Source organism: Anas acuta, chromosome 18 (assembly GCF_963932015.1).
Source record: "Anas acuta chromosome 18, bAnaAcu1.1, whole genome shotgun sequence".
In the NCBI taxonomy this organism is placed as follows: Eukaryota; Metazoa; Chordata; class Aves; order Anseriformes; family Anatidae; genus Anas; species Anas acuta.
The window spans coordinates 4,890,681-4,903,140 of NC_088996.1; the positions used below are offsets into that span (position 1 = coordinate 4,890,681).

At 57.6% G+C, this 12,460-nt stretch overlaps 1 protein-coding gene across 13 annotated transcripts in view; it reads right to left on the minus strand.

Annotated features, from left to right (window-relative positions):
* Window positions 1–2,864, minus strand: part of EXOC7 (exocyst complex component 7) — a 20,781-nt gene extending 17,917 nt beyond the window's left edge. For 4 of the 13 annotated variants that reach the window (XM_068655427.1, XM_068655421.1, XM_068655418.1 and 1 more), the window contains exons 1-4: window positions 2,660–2,862; window positions 1,871–1,936; window positions 608–792; window positions 32–137 (exon numbers count right to left, since the gene is read on the minus strand). In XM_068655427.1, coding sequence (XP_068511528.1) covers window positions 32–137; window positions 608–792; window positions 1,871–1,936; window positions 2,660–2,719 — 417 coding nt within the window. In that variant the 5' untranslated portion in view covers window positions 2,720–2,862. Of the gene's footprint in view, window positions 1–31; window positions 138–607; window positions 793–1,870; window positions 1,937–2,659 lie in introns of all 13 variants that reach the window. The other 9 variants (XM_068655428.1, XM_068655426.1, XM_068655425.1 and 6 more) reach the window with 3 other exon arrangements.
* Window positions 2,865–12,460: the final 9,596 nt, after the last annotated feature.

A 12,460-nucleotide genomic window follows, 5' to 3' on the forward strand; every position in this document is an offset into this window, starting at 1 on the left:
GCCCCTGCCAGCGTCCAGATCTGCGACCTACCACACGGTTCAGCTCTGGGCTGTCCGGGCTGTTGTCCTGGAAGTACTCCACTGCCTTCTGGATTTTGTCCATGCAATTCAAGTATTCCTCCAGCCTTCCAGTGGGGCTAAAAATGAAAGCAAAAATAAAAAGTGGTGCCCCAAAGACCAAAGGAAGAAAATGCCAAGCAAGCACCAGACCAAACTCCAGATGAAAATCATACAGACAATTTTAATTCCTTTCTCTCTGGGTAAGAGGAGATCATGAATTCTGTTTCGACTGCACTTCTTGCCACAACTGTGCAGTTCCTGCCAGGGCAGAAAGAACTCTTGTGGAAAGAGCGAAAAAGAGAAGCCACCAGCGAGCTTCATATGGCAAAACGCGAGTAAAATCTGGGAGAGACATCAGTGCAGAGCCTGAGCAGATTTTGCCCTCTGGGGATTGCTGATATTCAAGTCAGGAAGCTTTTTGGAGGACTGGATAACATGGGAAGGATACAAAGAACATTTTAAGTGTGTAGAGTCAGCTCCTACCTCCTTCTGTCCCAAAAGATCAATAGGATGAAGCTCCCCAGAAAGATCCAGCTGCTGAACTCACCCTTCCTTTATGATCTTCTCCGTGTCTTTAGCCACGTGGTAGTAACTGATGACGTGATCCAAGCAGGACAAGGTCTTCTCCACGTTCTCCTGCAAGCGCTGCAGATTCTCTGTCTGTTTGTGGACTGGGATGATCGAGTTCTCCAGTTTCATCAAACGGCTTTCAAAGGAGGATAGGATGGAAACCTACAGAGAGAAACAGAGAGAGCTGAGGACATCCTTCCACAGGATCCACGCAGTAGGTTAATATTGAGATTGGGGCAGTCCCAGGCCTTCAGGTCCCAGCTTCTATCCCGGGCTCTGCTACTCATTCGCCATGGCTCCTTAGGACACAGCAGGTTTAAACAGCCTGCCTAATTTCCATCATTCATGACAAAACACATCACCTGCCATCAAAGATAGGCCAACTTCAAATTAAATGTTAGAAAAACACACAAACAGTGCACTGAAACAGTACCAAGGAAGAGAAAATTTTATTTGACAGTGCAAAACAAAGCCACAGGAAATGCCTGGAGGTGTCGTTGGTAAACACAGCAACAAAAGTAAAGCCTGGCAGCCACTCTGCTCCGTACCACCAAGGCCTAAAACTGAGACATCCAATGTGTAGGCACGCTATAGCATGAACCTTCTTTTGCACTGCAGACATTTGTGTTTTTTTTTAAAAGGGACTGCAATATCACTTCTGAATAGTGAAAAGCCTCAGCAAGCGCATAAAGGGTGCCTTAATGTCATCTGTTCCAGGACAAAACGTACTTCTTTCAAGACACACTCCTATGCTATGTTTTCCAGATTTCTCTAGTGATGTGTCTGTGACTTTCGTAAGTCACTGACCCCAAAACTGGACACAGTATGCCAGCTGAGGGCTTACTAGCACCACTTAGACTGCAACAATTACATTGTACCTCTTTAGCAAAACATTTTCAAAATAAACCCCAAATGAGACCTGCCTTTATGAAGCAACGATGGGATGCTGTTGCACAAATTAGTTTGGTGTTTGTTAATACTTCTTCCCAAGAGAAACGACAGACTGTAAAGCCAAAGGTGCATTTATACCCGCGTCTTCCCAGGAAAGGGGCTTGGGTTTCAAACATTCATCAGCCTTCCCTTTTGCCCAGCCAGTTAAATGTAAAATACAGATGTAGAACAAGTGGCTTATTACTGTATATTCTTCACACAGGCACGACGAGGCTCTTGAAAATAGATTTTCCTAAGGACGAGCAGTCCTACATCCAGCAGCAAGGCTGAACCTCAAGGACCTCCTTACCATGTTCTTCGTGAGCTGGTCGCTCTTCTCAAGGCTCTCTTTGATAAAGGACAGAGTTTCTTCCTCCTGTCATCAGGATGAAACACGCAGTTAGTTTTCGCTGCAGAACACCCAACATTTAGCCCGCTCAACACCACGCGCAGGGTTTCACGAGCCCTGCTGAACACAGCAGCAAGCTGCCTTGGGTCTGACTGTGAGATATTATAATAATCCTGTGGGTTTTTTTAGAAATAGCAAGGAACATGTATCAGCCTAGGAGCATAAAAATCAGCTGCTTGATGTAACCGGTGTGTGTCTAGGTGGAGCGGAGCCTCCCAACACACCCAACACTGTTTGCTCACCTCTATTCTTTTAATAAATTGTAAACTTCGATTATAACCCTATTTTGGGACTGAGCCATTTATAACACGACGCTGAGGCCACTTTTGACCACTTTTTACCCTAACAGATACCAGGACATTTAACCCCAGGTGATATATTTAAGATAAGCAGCAGGGTTTTTTTTACAAATTACTCCTTTCCCCCCAATACACTGACCCCACAAGCGTGCAAACAGCCGTACCCCCCCCCCCCCCTTTACACCCCCCCCCAAATTAGCGGTGCAGCCACCCCGCACCCCCCAGCCCCTCAGAGCAGCCCCGTGGGGCACGGAGCCCCCCCAGGCCCTGAGGGGAGGGGATGTGGAGGGGGGGGGGGGAGGCCCCGGGCCCATCTCCACAGCAACGCGCGGGGGCTGCGGGCCCGGCCCCCCGCCCAGGCCCCGCCGCAGACCCCCCGGGCCGGCCCCACCTGCTTGAGTTTGCCCTCGATCTCCCTCCTGCGGGCCGAAACCTCCTCGCTCGGGATCATGGTGCCGCAGGGAGCCGAGGCCGCGCTCCACCGGGCAGCCGCTGCCACTGCTGCTCCCCCTCAGCTCCGTCCCGTCACTGCCGCGCCGCCATCTTGGGAGCGGCGGGGGGGGCACCGCGCATGCGCGGGAGGGGCGGGCGCCATCTTGGGAGTGGCTCGTACAGAGAGGGGAGGTGGAAGGGCAGCGGGGGTGGGGCGCATGCGCGCTGCGGGGCGTGGAGGCCAGCTTGGGAGTGGCGGCCGGGGCGCGCGGCCATCTTGAGTGTGGCGGGGGGGGCGTAATGGGGCTCTGCTGTGGGCCCATGTGTGGCGCAGCCCTCAGTGCCACCCACTGAGACATGTTCCCAAGCACCACATTAAACACCCCAGGGATAAAGCATGTCCCCAAGCACCACGTCCAACCTTTCCCTGAACACCCCCAGGGATGGTGGCTCCACCACCCCCCTGGCAGCCCGTCCCAGCGCCTGGCTGCTCTTTGTGAGGAGAAATGGCTCCTCATTGCCAACCTGAACCTCCCCTGGCACAACTTGAGGCCGTTCCCTCTGGTCCTGTCACAGTTACCTGTGGGAAGAGGCCGACCCCCAGCTCCCCACCCCTTCCCTTCAGGCAGCTGCAGAGAGCAATGAGCTCTGCCCTGAGGCTCCTCTTCTCCAGTCCACCCCCAGTTCCCTCAGCTGCTCCTCACAGGACTCATGTCCCAGGCCCTTCCCCAGCTTCGCAGCCCTGCTCTGGACATGTTCCAGGGCCTCGATGTCCTTCTGGTACTGAAGGGCCCAAAGCTGAACCCAGCACTCAAGGTGCAGCCTCGCCAGAGCAGAGCCCAGGGGGACGATCCCCTCCCTGCTCCTGCTGCCTGCACTATTCCTGCCACAACCAGGGTGCCATCGGCCTTCCTGGCCCCCTGGGCACACTCCTGGCTCACATTCAGGCAGGCATTGACCAACAACACCCCCAGATCCTTTTCCTCTGCACAGCTTGGAGGAGAGCAGGGCCATGGGGACAGTGCCAGCACAGGGGGGGACACGTGGAGGCAAACACGTCCCGGGCTCCCCACCACCCCCCTCACACCGCACCCAGCTTGGGGTCACACACCGGGGCTGCCCACAGAAGGAGGAAACAGGGCGTTTGGGCAGGTCATGGCCATTGTTTGCCTCTGGAAAGGAGCTGCACCCTTTCCTGAAAGGTGATACGAGGCATTGCCCAAGTTGGCCCTTTCCCCCACGGGCTGGAGCTGGTCCTGCCAAAGTCACAGTCAGCTAATCTATCAGCTTGGAGATATGGGTAGGAATGGGGGAAAAAAGTCAATATTGTCATTCGTTAAATTAAGCGTATATCAGCCATACTAAGCACAGGGCAGCTCTGCTTGGAAAGATCCCCCTGAGGCTCACAGGCTCCCATTGTGGTGGGATTTACCAGCCCCACAGCACTGGGGGGAGAATTAAGGTGTGCAGGAAGGTCACAGAGGCTTAGCCCTGGGGTAGACGATGAATTACAGAAATGCGGGAATTTGCAGGAGTGTAGGGCCCCCTACCCCTGTCCTGCATCTTCTCCAGAGAGAAAGGGTCCCACCAGGGAAGGCTGCCCCCACCTCCCTGCTGCAGCAGGATGGCTGGGTTTGTCGGGAATGGGGCAATTACAGGGCTGCACAGCCTCAAAAACCATGTCCAGCCTCAAAAACCACGTCCAGCCTCAGAAAACATGACCAGCCTAGGGCGAGAGCTGATGTTACCGCTGCAGACAGCCCCGGCCTCCCTGCCTTGTGCTGCTCCGAGGCAAGGGCAGCCTCCTGCCGCGTGAAGGGCCCGCCGTGTTCCCATCCATCTTCCCCTTGTCAGCCCACCCCGGGCTCTGGAAAGGAGCTGAAACAGCCCAACGGGCCTCTTTTGTTCAAGAACTTTGGCACATTTCATAACCTACCTTATCATGCTGCAAACAGCTGTGTGCTGGCCCTGGCCGCCGCGAAGGGCAATGCACAGGCAGAGCGCTGTATTTTCTGGATGTGACATCGCCCGGCCGTGGCTGCCCACCCAGGCTTTATGGGGACATCTGCTAGAGGGGATTGTGTCCTGTGAATGCGAAGAGACAAGCCAGCTCCCCCTCCGGGCTGAGCACCCGACGCTTCTCATGCTTTTCCCTGCTGAGCTGGCAAGGTTGGGAAGGATTTTTTTTGCTGTATAGCAGAGCCATCTCTTTTTTATTATTATTATTATTATATAGTAATCCTTACCTGTTCTGCTATTGCTCACCCCACTCTTCAAGGGGCAACCAGAGCCAAAAGGAAATCTCTCTCGCCCTGAGCCCAAGGAATGATCATCCCCACCAGTGTCATCCACCCCTGTGAGCTCCAGTGCTGGAGGTGTGGGGACACGAGAGCTGTGACATGCCCCTGACGTGCTGCTCCCCTGGATTGAAAATAGCTCCTGAAAAAAAAAAAAAAAAAGAAGAAAAAGAAAAAGAAAACAAACAGAAAGGTCCCTCACCCCCTCATGGGATGAATGAGCAAAGAGGGGGAGCCGGGCTAGATGCACCCGGGCCACATTCCAGCTGGGGTGTAACGCATGCACCGGGAAAGCCAGGCTGCCAAAAAAATGTAGAAAATGCAGGTGCCCGTGAAAAATAAACGTGCAGTGCCACAGCCGAGGCTTGCATCCCAACCGCCAAGAGCCGCAGCGGCAGGGGGCATTTCTGTTCAAAGGAGGAAGAGGGAGCAGAAGCGGAATAAGCCTGAGCGTGTGCTGACACCGGCACGCCGGGACCTGCAGCGGGGGCAGCCAGCAGCGGGACAGCCCCAGCCCGCCGCCGCGGCCGCCTTCCCGCTGCTCCTGGCTCCTTCCCGCGCCGCCAAGCTCCCGGCCCGCCAGCGACCGCTTCGAGGCAGCCACGGTGACCCGCTGGTGGCCGCAGGAATGCTGCTTCGCCCCTCGCTTCCTCCCCTTGGGGAGGAGGGGAGAGAAAAAGCCCCCTTTTTTCTCCCCGGGAGGCCGTCACCATCAGCAGGGGTACGGCCGAGTCGGCGTCGCTTCGCCGGTGGGATGCGCTAATTAAAGAGTTAATGAGGATGGATTGCAAAGCTGGCTGCGTTGCTGCAATAAAACAAGGCAGGGGATGCCAGCAGAGCCCTTCAGGGTGTTGGGACCCTGGGTTTGACCGACGTCACGGCGCTGTCGTTCGGCAACAGGAGCTTTGGCCACCACAGGCACGAGGAAGCAGGGCCGTGCCGGCTGCTTCTCTCCAGCCGTGGGGTGTTTGGGTCTCCCAAAATGCTGGGGACAGGACCTGATGGGCACGGGGGGAAACTGAGGCAGGAGGCACCCAGCTTTGCTTTGCACACTGAGGGGCTGGCACCAACTCGCTGGAGAGACCCAAATGCCCCCCAGACCCACATTTGTGCCAGCTGCTGTCACGGTGGCAAGAGTTATTGCACAGAAGGTGTAACCCTGGCAAGATTTGGGTGCATTCAATTGATAACAGCTCTCAAAGTGAGGACTTTCTGCCCCCTGCACTGTCATTCACCCCAGGAAGAGTTCCTGTTTAAAAAAATAATAATAATTTTGTTGCAAAATGAATTATGCTCATACCCTCCTCCCACGGACGGGATTAATCCACCTCCTGCATGGAGGGGACAGAGGGGACGTGGCAGTGACCTGTCACTCCCCATGCTGCAGTGAGGGGAAAACAAGGTTAATGCAGCCAGGAGCCTCCCGAGGGGCTTTGCATTTGATGTGAGAGAGGAGAGAGAGCAGAGCGTGGAGGAGCCGGGATGAACATAAAATTACAAAATGTTCATTATGGGCTGAGGGGTGTCCCGGATGCCCCCACGGGGTGACCCGGGGCACAGGGATGCATGGGAACACCGCTCCTGGTGGCACTGCCATCGCCTCCTCCCCAGACACAGCCCCTTATGTCTCCCCGTGGGTCAGCCAGATTGAAAAGGCGATTAATCTTTAGCCAGGTTAATCTTCATCCAGAAAAGCCAGGAGCTGGCCGAGAAGTCCCCGACTTTCCCTTCCAGGTGGGGTTAGGACGGGAGAGGCACCAAAAGAGAGGACAAGCGTGTTCAGACAGCACCCGGGCACGCACCGCCACTCTTAGGATGCCCATGAACTTGAAGGGAGACAAGGGAAGTGAACCCAAAGGGCTTCACCTCCCCGCTGTTATCTCAAGCCCCACCAGCTTCCCTTTGATCAGTGGCACGCCTTAGAGATGCTCAACGTGCTGGAAAAGTGGGTCCACGTGGGAGAGGGACTGGTGTTGGCCTCCCCAGTCCGTCCAGTATGGCACTGGGAAGGACTGGGCTACCCCAAGGGAAGGGTGCAGTATGGCAGTGATAGCCCCAAAACAGCGCTCGAGCAGTTGGTTGATGCCAAGTCCCTGAAAAAAAAAAAAAAAAAAGCAAAAGAAGGGAGCAGAGCTCCTCGGCTCGCTGCAGGAGCAGGGTGGTGGGGATCAGCCCCTTGAGGGCTGGCCCCAAAAGTCCTCCAGGTCCTCACCCGCTGCCCCAGCCCCACTGCAGACACAGGCTGGGCTCCCCCTCTGGGTTTATTTGCCAAGGGAATTAAGGTCCTGCTGGGAAAACCTCCCTGGTGCTCTGATAACTGCATAGCCAGCTCTGAAGGGCTTTTTGTAACCGAACGGTCAGGATTAATGAGGTTCCCCCATCGATGTTTGCTGAGTTCTCCCACCATGAAGGGCTGTGGGAGGGGGTGGGACAAGGCGCAGCCCCCCCTCCTCCAGCCAAGCCCCTCGGGGCACCAAGGGCTGGCACACAGAGACCACCACGATGCCACCCTGCTCACACCCAAACCTTTCCTCTCCTTCGATCAGGAGCTGAGCTTCCTACGGGGTTTCTTTTGGGGCAGGGAGCCGTGCACACACCAGGAGCATCAGCCCCAGAGCAGGGGAGCTGCAGGCACCGTGTTCCAGGGGCTGGGGCCAGCCTGGGGACAATGCTCATTTTTCTCTCTCAGCCACGTTGCTGGGGGAGGCAGGGGGGTGTTTGCCGTGCGGGTCGGCAGCGGGCAACGTGCTGGGGCTGGGGAGGAGGCGAGGGGCTGCAGCTGGACCCGTCCCCCCAGCAGGAATGTGCTTGGTGACCCCAGGGTGGCGAGGAGACACCCGGACAGGCCAAGGGGACAGCAATCGGTGGGGGTTGGAGGAGCCCCATACCCAGGGGACCCTCCCCTGTCATCCCTCTCGGGGTCCTGCCTTCGCCCGCTGCTTTCCCAGGGGCTGCGGCAGCTGCCTCGCCACCGACCTTTGGATGTTTGCACATTCCTGCTCGTTAATGTGTCTCGGAACCAAAAGCCGCGGGATGCAGCACCGTGTCCCCGCTGCCTCCTGTTCTGCTCTCCCCGGCTGGAAATCAGCACCCACACGGGCTGGGCGCACACACACACACACACACCCCCCAGCATCCCGACAGCACAGGAAAGCTCCAAAAAGCTGCCGGAGCTCCCCGGGCAGATGGCAGGCACCTCTCCTGGCCGCGCACAGGGAAACCGAGCACCATGTGGGAGCGGAGCCATGCCTCCCTCAGCCGCCAGGCTGGCACGCTGCCCACCAGCACGCTGCCAGGCCAAATTCTTGGCGATTTCTAGGTTAACGCCCGCCGCTCGTGATGCCCCCGCGTCCTCCTGCCTCCAGCCCCGCACACGGGCCGGGAGCATCCCAGGGAATCCGCACCCAGCGTCCCCATGCTGCCCAGCACGGCCCCATCCGTAAACCCTGCCTGTTTGGGGCTTATCCCCACAGTGACCCTAAAATCACCTGCTTGCCCCTGCAGCAGCACCCATGGGTGAGCCAGGTCCACATGGTGCCTGCCCTTCTGCCACTTTTGGGGTGGGGGGGTTAAAGCCCATCCCCTAGGGACAGACACCAAAGGAAGGTGTTTGCTTTGGGTTTCTAAAACAAGCGTCTCGCCATCCTGAAAATAATAAAATAATCTCAGGACGTGGGATGACCCTAACGCTCCGAACCTGGAAATAAATCACCTGGAGAGGGGGAAAAAAAAAAAAAAAATAAACAAAGGCTTTGTAAAGAAATCCCCGCGGCCCCAGCGCTTGTTTGCGAAGAGGCCAAGTTTCGACCTCGGCGTGACGTGGTTTCCCAAAGGAGGAGGCGAGGCTGGCGCTTCCCTGCGGCTCAGCCCCGCCGTGGCGGGGGGGGGGGGTGCTGGATGTGTCCCCCCCCGCTTTCCCGCGGGGACATCGCGGGCTGGGCTGGAGGAGCCCCGTGGGGACGCAGCCACCCACCCGGGCACACGTCGGGGGCACAGCGGGGAAGAAGAAGAGGAGGAGGAAGAGGAGGAGGAGGAAGGGGCAGCATGCCTCACATCTCCTCGTGACAGCACTCACGCGGGGGCCGTTGCGCGGTGCTCCCCCCGCTGCAGGGCAAGCCCCAGCCTGCCGGAGCATTGTGCTGGCCCTGCGGCGGGGAACGGCTGCTGGCAGCAGCCCCTGACCCTCCCAGGCACCCTGGGGCACAGAGGGAGGCGGGTGATGGAGGGGAGGTTTGCTGGGGGGGCTCTGGGGCACCGGCAGGTGCACCCCCCCCCGTGCAACACAACTGAAAATATGAGGACAGAAGCACGTTCCCAAAGTGCTGCCCAAGCGTTGCTTTGGGGTAGGAACAGCCCCCAGCAGAGCCCCGTGCCCTGCAAAACCCCAACAGGACCTAAAGCAGCCTCCAGGGCAGGGAAGAGGAGCAGGACTGGGGTGGGCATGATGAACACAGAGGCAGAGCTGCAGGGGGCTCTGCTTTCCCCACTGGGGGCTTTGTACCCGACAGTCGGGTTTGGGTTCAGGTCCATGTCCTCGCCCTGCCTCGATTTCCCCATGGCTGCTGAGCCAGTTGTCCAAGCCGTGTGATTGCCACGGGTCCTACTGGGCTCTAAAGGCAGCACAAGGCCATGGCTGGGAGAGCAAAAAAGGGGCTTTGCCCCCCTCTGCTTTCCAAGCTGCATTTCTCAGAGCTCTGGGGACACCACGGACTGGGAAGCTTGGAGCAGGAAGGTGTTTACATCCAGCCCAAACCCTCCAGGAAAAAAACGCTGGGTCCGACCCCCTCGCAGCTTCCCCAGCATTCAGCCAGCCTGTGTGTTGCTCCAACACCTCCATCCCCTTGGGTACAAACCCCTCCAAAAGGGGTTGGGGACAGTGTCCCCAAGCTGTCCCCAGACTTGGGATCAGGCTGATCCATTTTCCCCGCTGCCATCCCCATCCCGTGTCCCACCCAGGGTCCTGCCAGCCCTGCCCAAAGCCGTTCCCATGAGATCTCTCACCCACATGAGCACGTTTAGGAACCTGGGTTTTTCTTCTTTCCCCCCAAACTTCGGAGGTTTGTTCATTGCTATGCAAGGCAAATCCATTCCTTTACCCTCCTCCATCCTGCCTCCCCCTTCTCCCCCCCACCGCTCCGGCCCCATCCCAGCCCGGGAAGTGAAAGCGGGCTGAATTTTTCACGATGAGGAGAAAATAATAATAATAAAAATAAATCTGGGGGTAGGGGAAGAAACCACGAGCTGTGACCTCCTCCAAAACAGCACCAAACCCACACAAGGAAAACAAAAGGCGGCGAGATTAGCATTTCCAAGCCGAGCAGAGATGGCCCCAATCTTTGAGCTGTTTATTCTAGGCGTTGATTTTCAATATTTGGGATGATTAGCAAGTGAAAGCCGGCTGTTGCCAGAATGGCTCCGTGCCAGCCCTGCACTCAATGGAGGAGAAAGAAAGACGGGGCAAGAAAAGGAGAGAAAAGAAGGGCTTATGTGGATATTTCTTCCCCCCTCTGCGAACGGGGAGGTTGGTTGGAGGCGTCAATGTTTGCCCATCCGGGGAGGGTGACGGATGAGGGGACGGCTGGGGGGGAACGGGAGCGATAACTAATAACGGGATGGCCACCGTGGGTTTCACAACACCGCCGGGATGGGGCAGGAGGAAGGAACCGGGCACTTCCCAGCTCGGCAAGCCCGGGCAGGCCGAGCCCGGTGCCCCCGGCGTGGCCGCGCCGCAGCCCAGGCCCAGGCCTAGGCCCCGGCCTGTTGCCGAAACCCCAGCGCCAGCCACCCCCTCATCGTGAGGGGGGGGGGAATAAAAACAACAAAGACATCCACGTCCAAGTTTGTTGTGTTGCTTTCAGGCGCGGAACAAAACGAGGTTGTTCCAGGCCTCGCCTGGTGCCTCCTTTATATTCGCCCTTTTTCGCTTTACAGCCCTGGGCTGGCTCGGGCAGGGAGGAATGTTTTTTCCTGGCACAAATCTCTTGTTGGTTGTCCCCCCCCGACAGGGCTCAGCTTTTTGCAGGGGGTTGAAGCAGAAACTATGTGGTTGTGGCCAGTAAAACACAGCAAAGCAGAGAAGCGAGGGGGCTGCCAGCTTTTCCCAGCCCTGCCGCTAACCCCGTTCATGTGGGGAAATGGCTGCCAAAGGGGAACGGAGAGGAGGAACCCCACTGCTGGGGTTTAGGCACAGAATTGGGGAGACATCTAGGCTGGAAAAGACCCCCGAGATCACCAAACCCAACCATCAACCTGAGCACCCGAGTCCCATTGCTAAGCCACATCCCTTAGTGCCACATCCACATGCCCCTAAACATCCCCCCAGGGATGGGGAGATGGGGACTCCACCACCTCCCCACGGGGCCCATTCCAATGCCTGACTGCCCCCAATTCCCCATTGCCTTTTGGGGTTCCCAGGGTGAAAGGAGAGCCAAGATTTGCCCCTAGAAGCCCCCAAAGGCATCAAAGCCCAAGGACAACCCTACCTCATCCAGAGGGCTGCATCCCAACCTTCCAGCACACACTAAGGCCACCTGCGGCAGTGAGCCCAGCCTTTATTTTGGGTTGAGACTGGCTGGATTGAGAGCAGCTGTGACCGCTGCCGAGCTAACGGGCAGCCCTGCTCTTGGGGATCCAGCAGATAACCAGGGAGGTGGTAGGGCCTGAGGGCTGTGATGGCCTGGAGCGGGTCCAGCTGAAGCCCCAAGCTGGATGAGCCTGATGTAGGGTCTGAAGGGGACATCTCTGCCCTGAGGATGCCCACGCATGGCCAGAAGCCCCTTCCAGCCCCTTCCCCTCCCACCTCCCCCAGCAGCATCGCTGCCCCATGGATGTGGGCATGGATACCCCCAGCCCACCTGGCATTACACTGAGCCCTGGTCCCCGAGCCAGCCTGGCACCCCATTGCCCTCCCCAAGCCTCCTGCTCCCCACCCGCACACAGGCTCGCTTTGCTGCCACTGCTTTGCTTCCCTGCCCTCACAGAGCCCAACAGCTCCTCGGCATAATTGGTCTCACGAGGGCTCAGCTATTCCTGAGGCTTTTGTGCAGCTCCTCTCACCGCCCCGCACCCAGGAGGGCTCCCAACCCGCTTGTGTTTCTGCAGGGTGAGGTGGGGACAGGGCACGAGCGGGAGAGAAACAGTGCCAGGCACCCACACCGTCCCCCCCAGGAGCCCGGAAGGATGCTCCAGGGCAGCTCTCAGCACCTGGGACACCAGGCACAGCCACCCTCGTGCCCCATAGATGGTGTGTAACACGTGCCATGCATCAGGTGGATCGTGCCTCAGTTTCCCCCTGGGGAATTGCTGAGCTCCCATGGATGGGGCTGAGAGCACCCACACTGCTCTCACTGGGTACTGGGCTGGGCTGTGACAATGAGATACCCTTTTTCTTCACAGGAGAGCCTCAGACAGAGCCAGGCTGGGCTGGAGGAAAACAAGGAACCAAAAGTCTTTTTTTTTTTCCC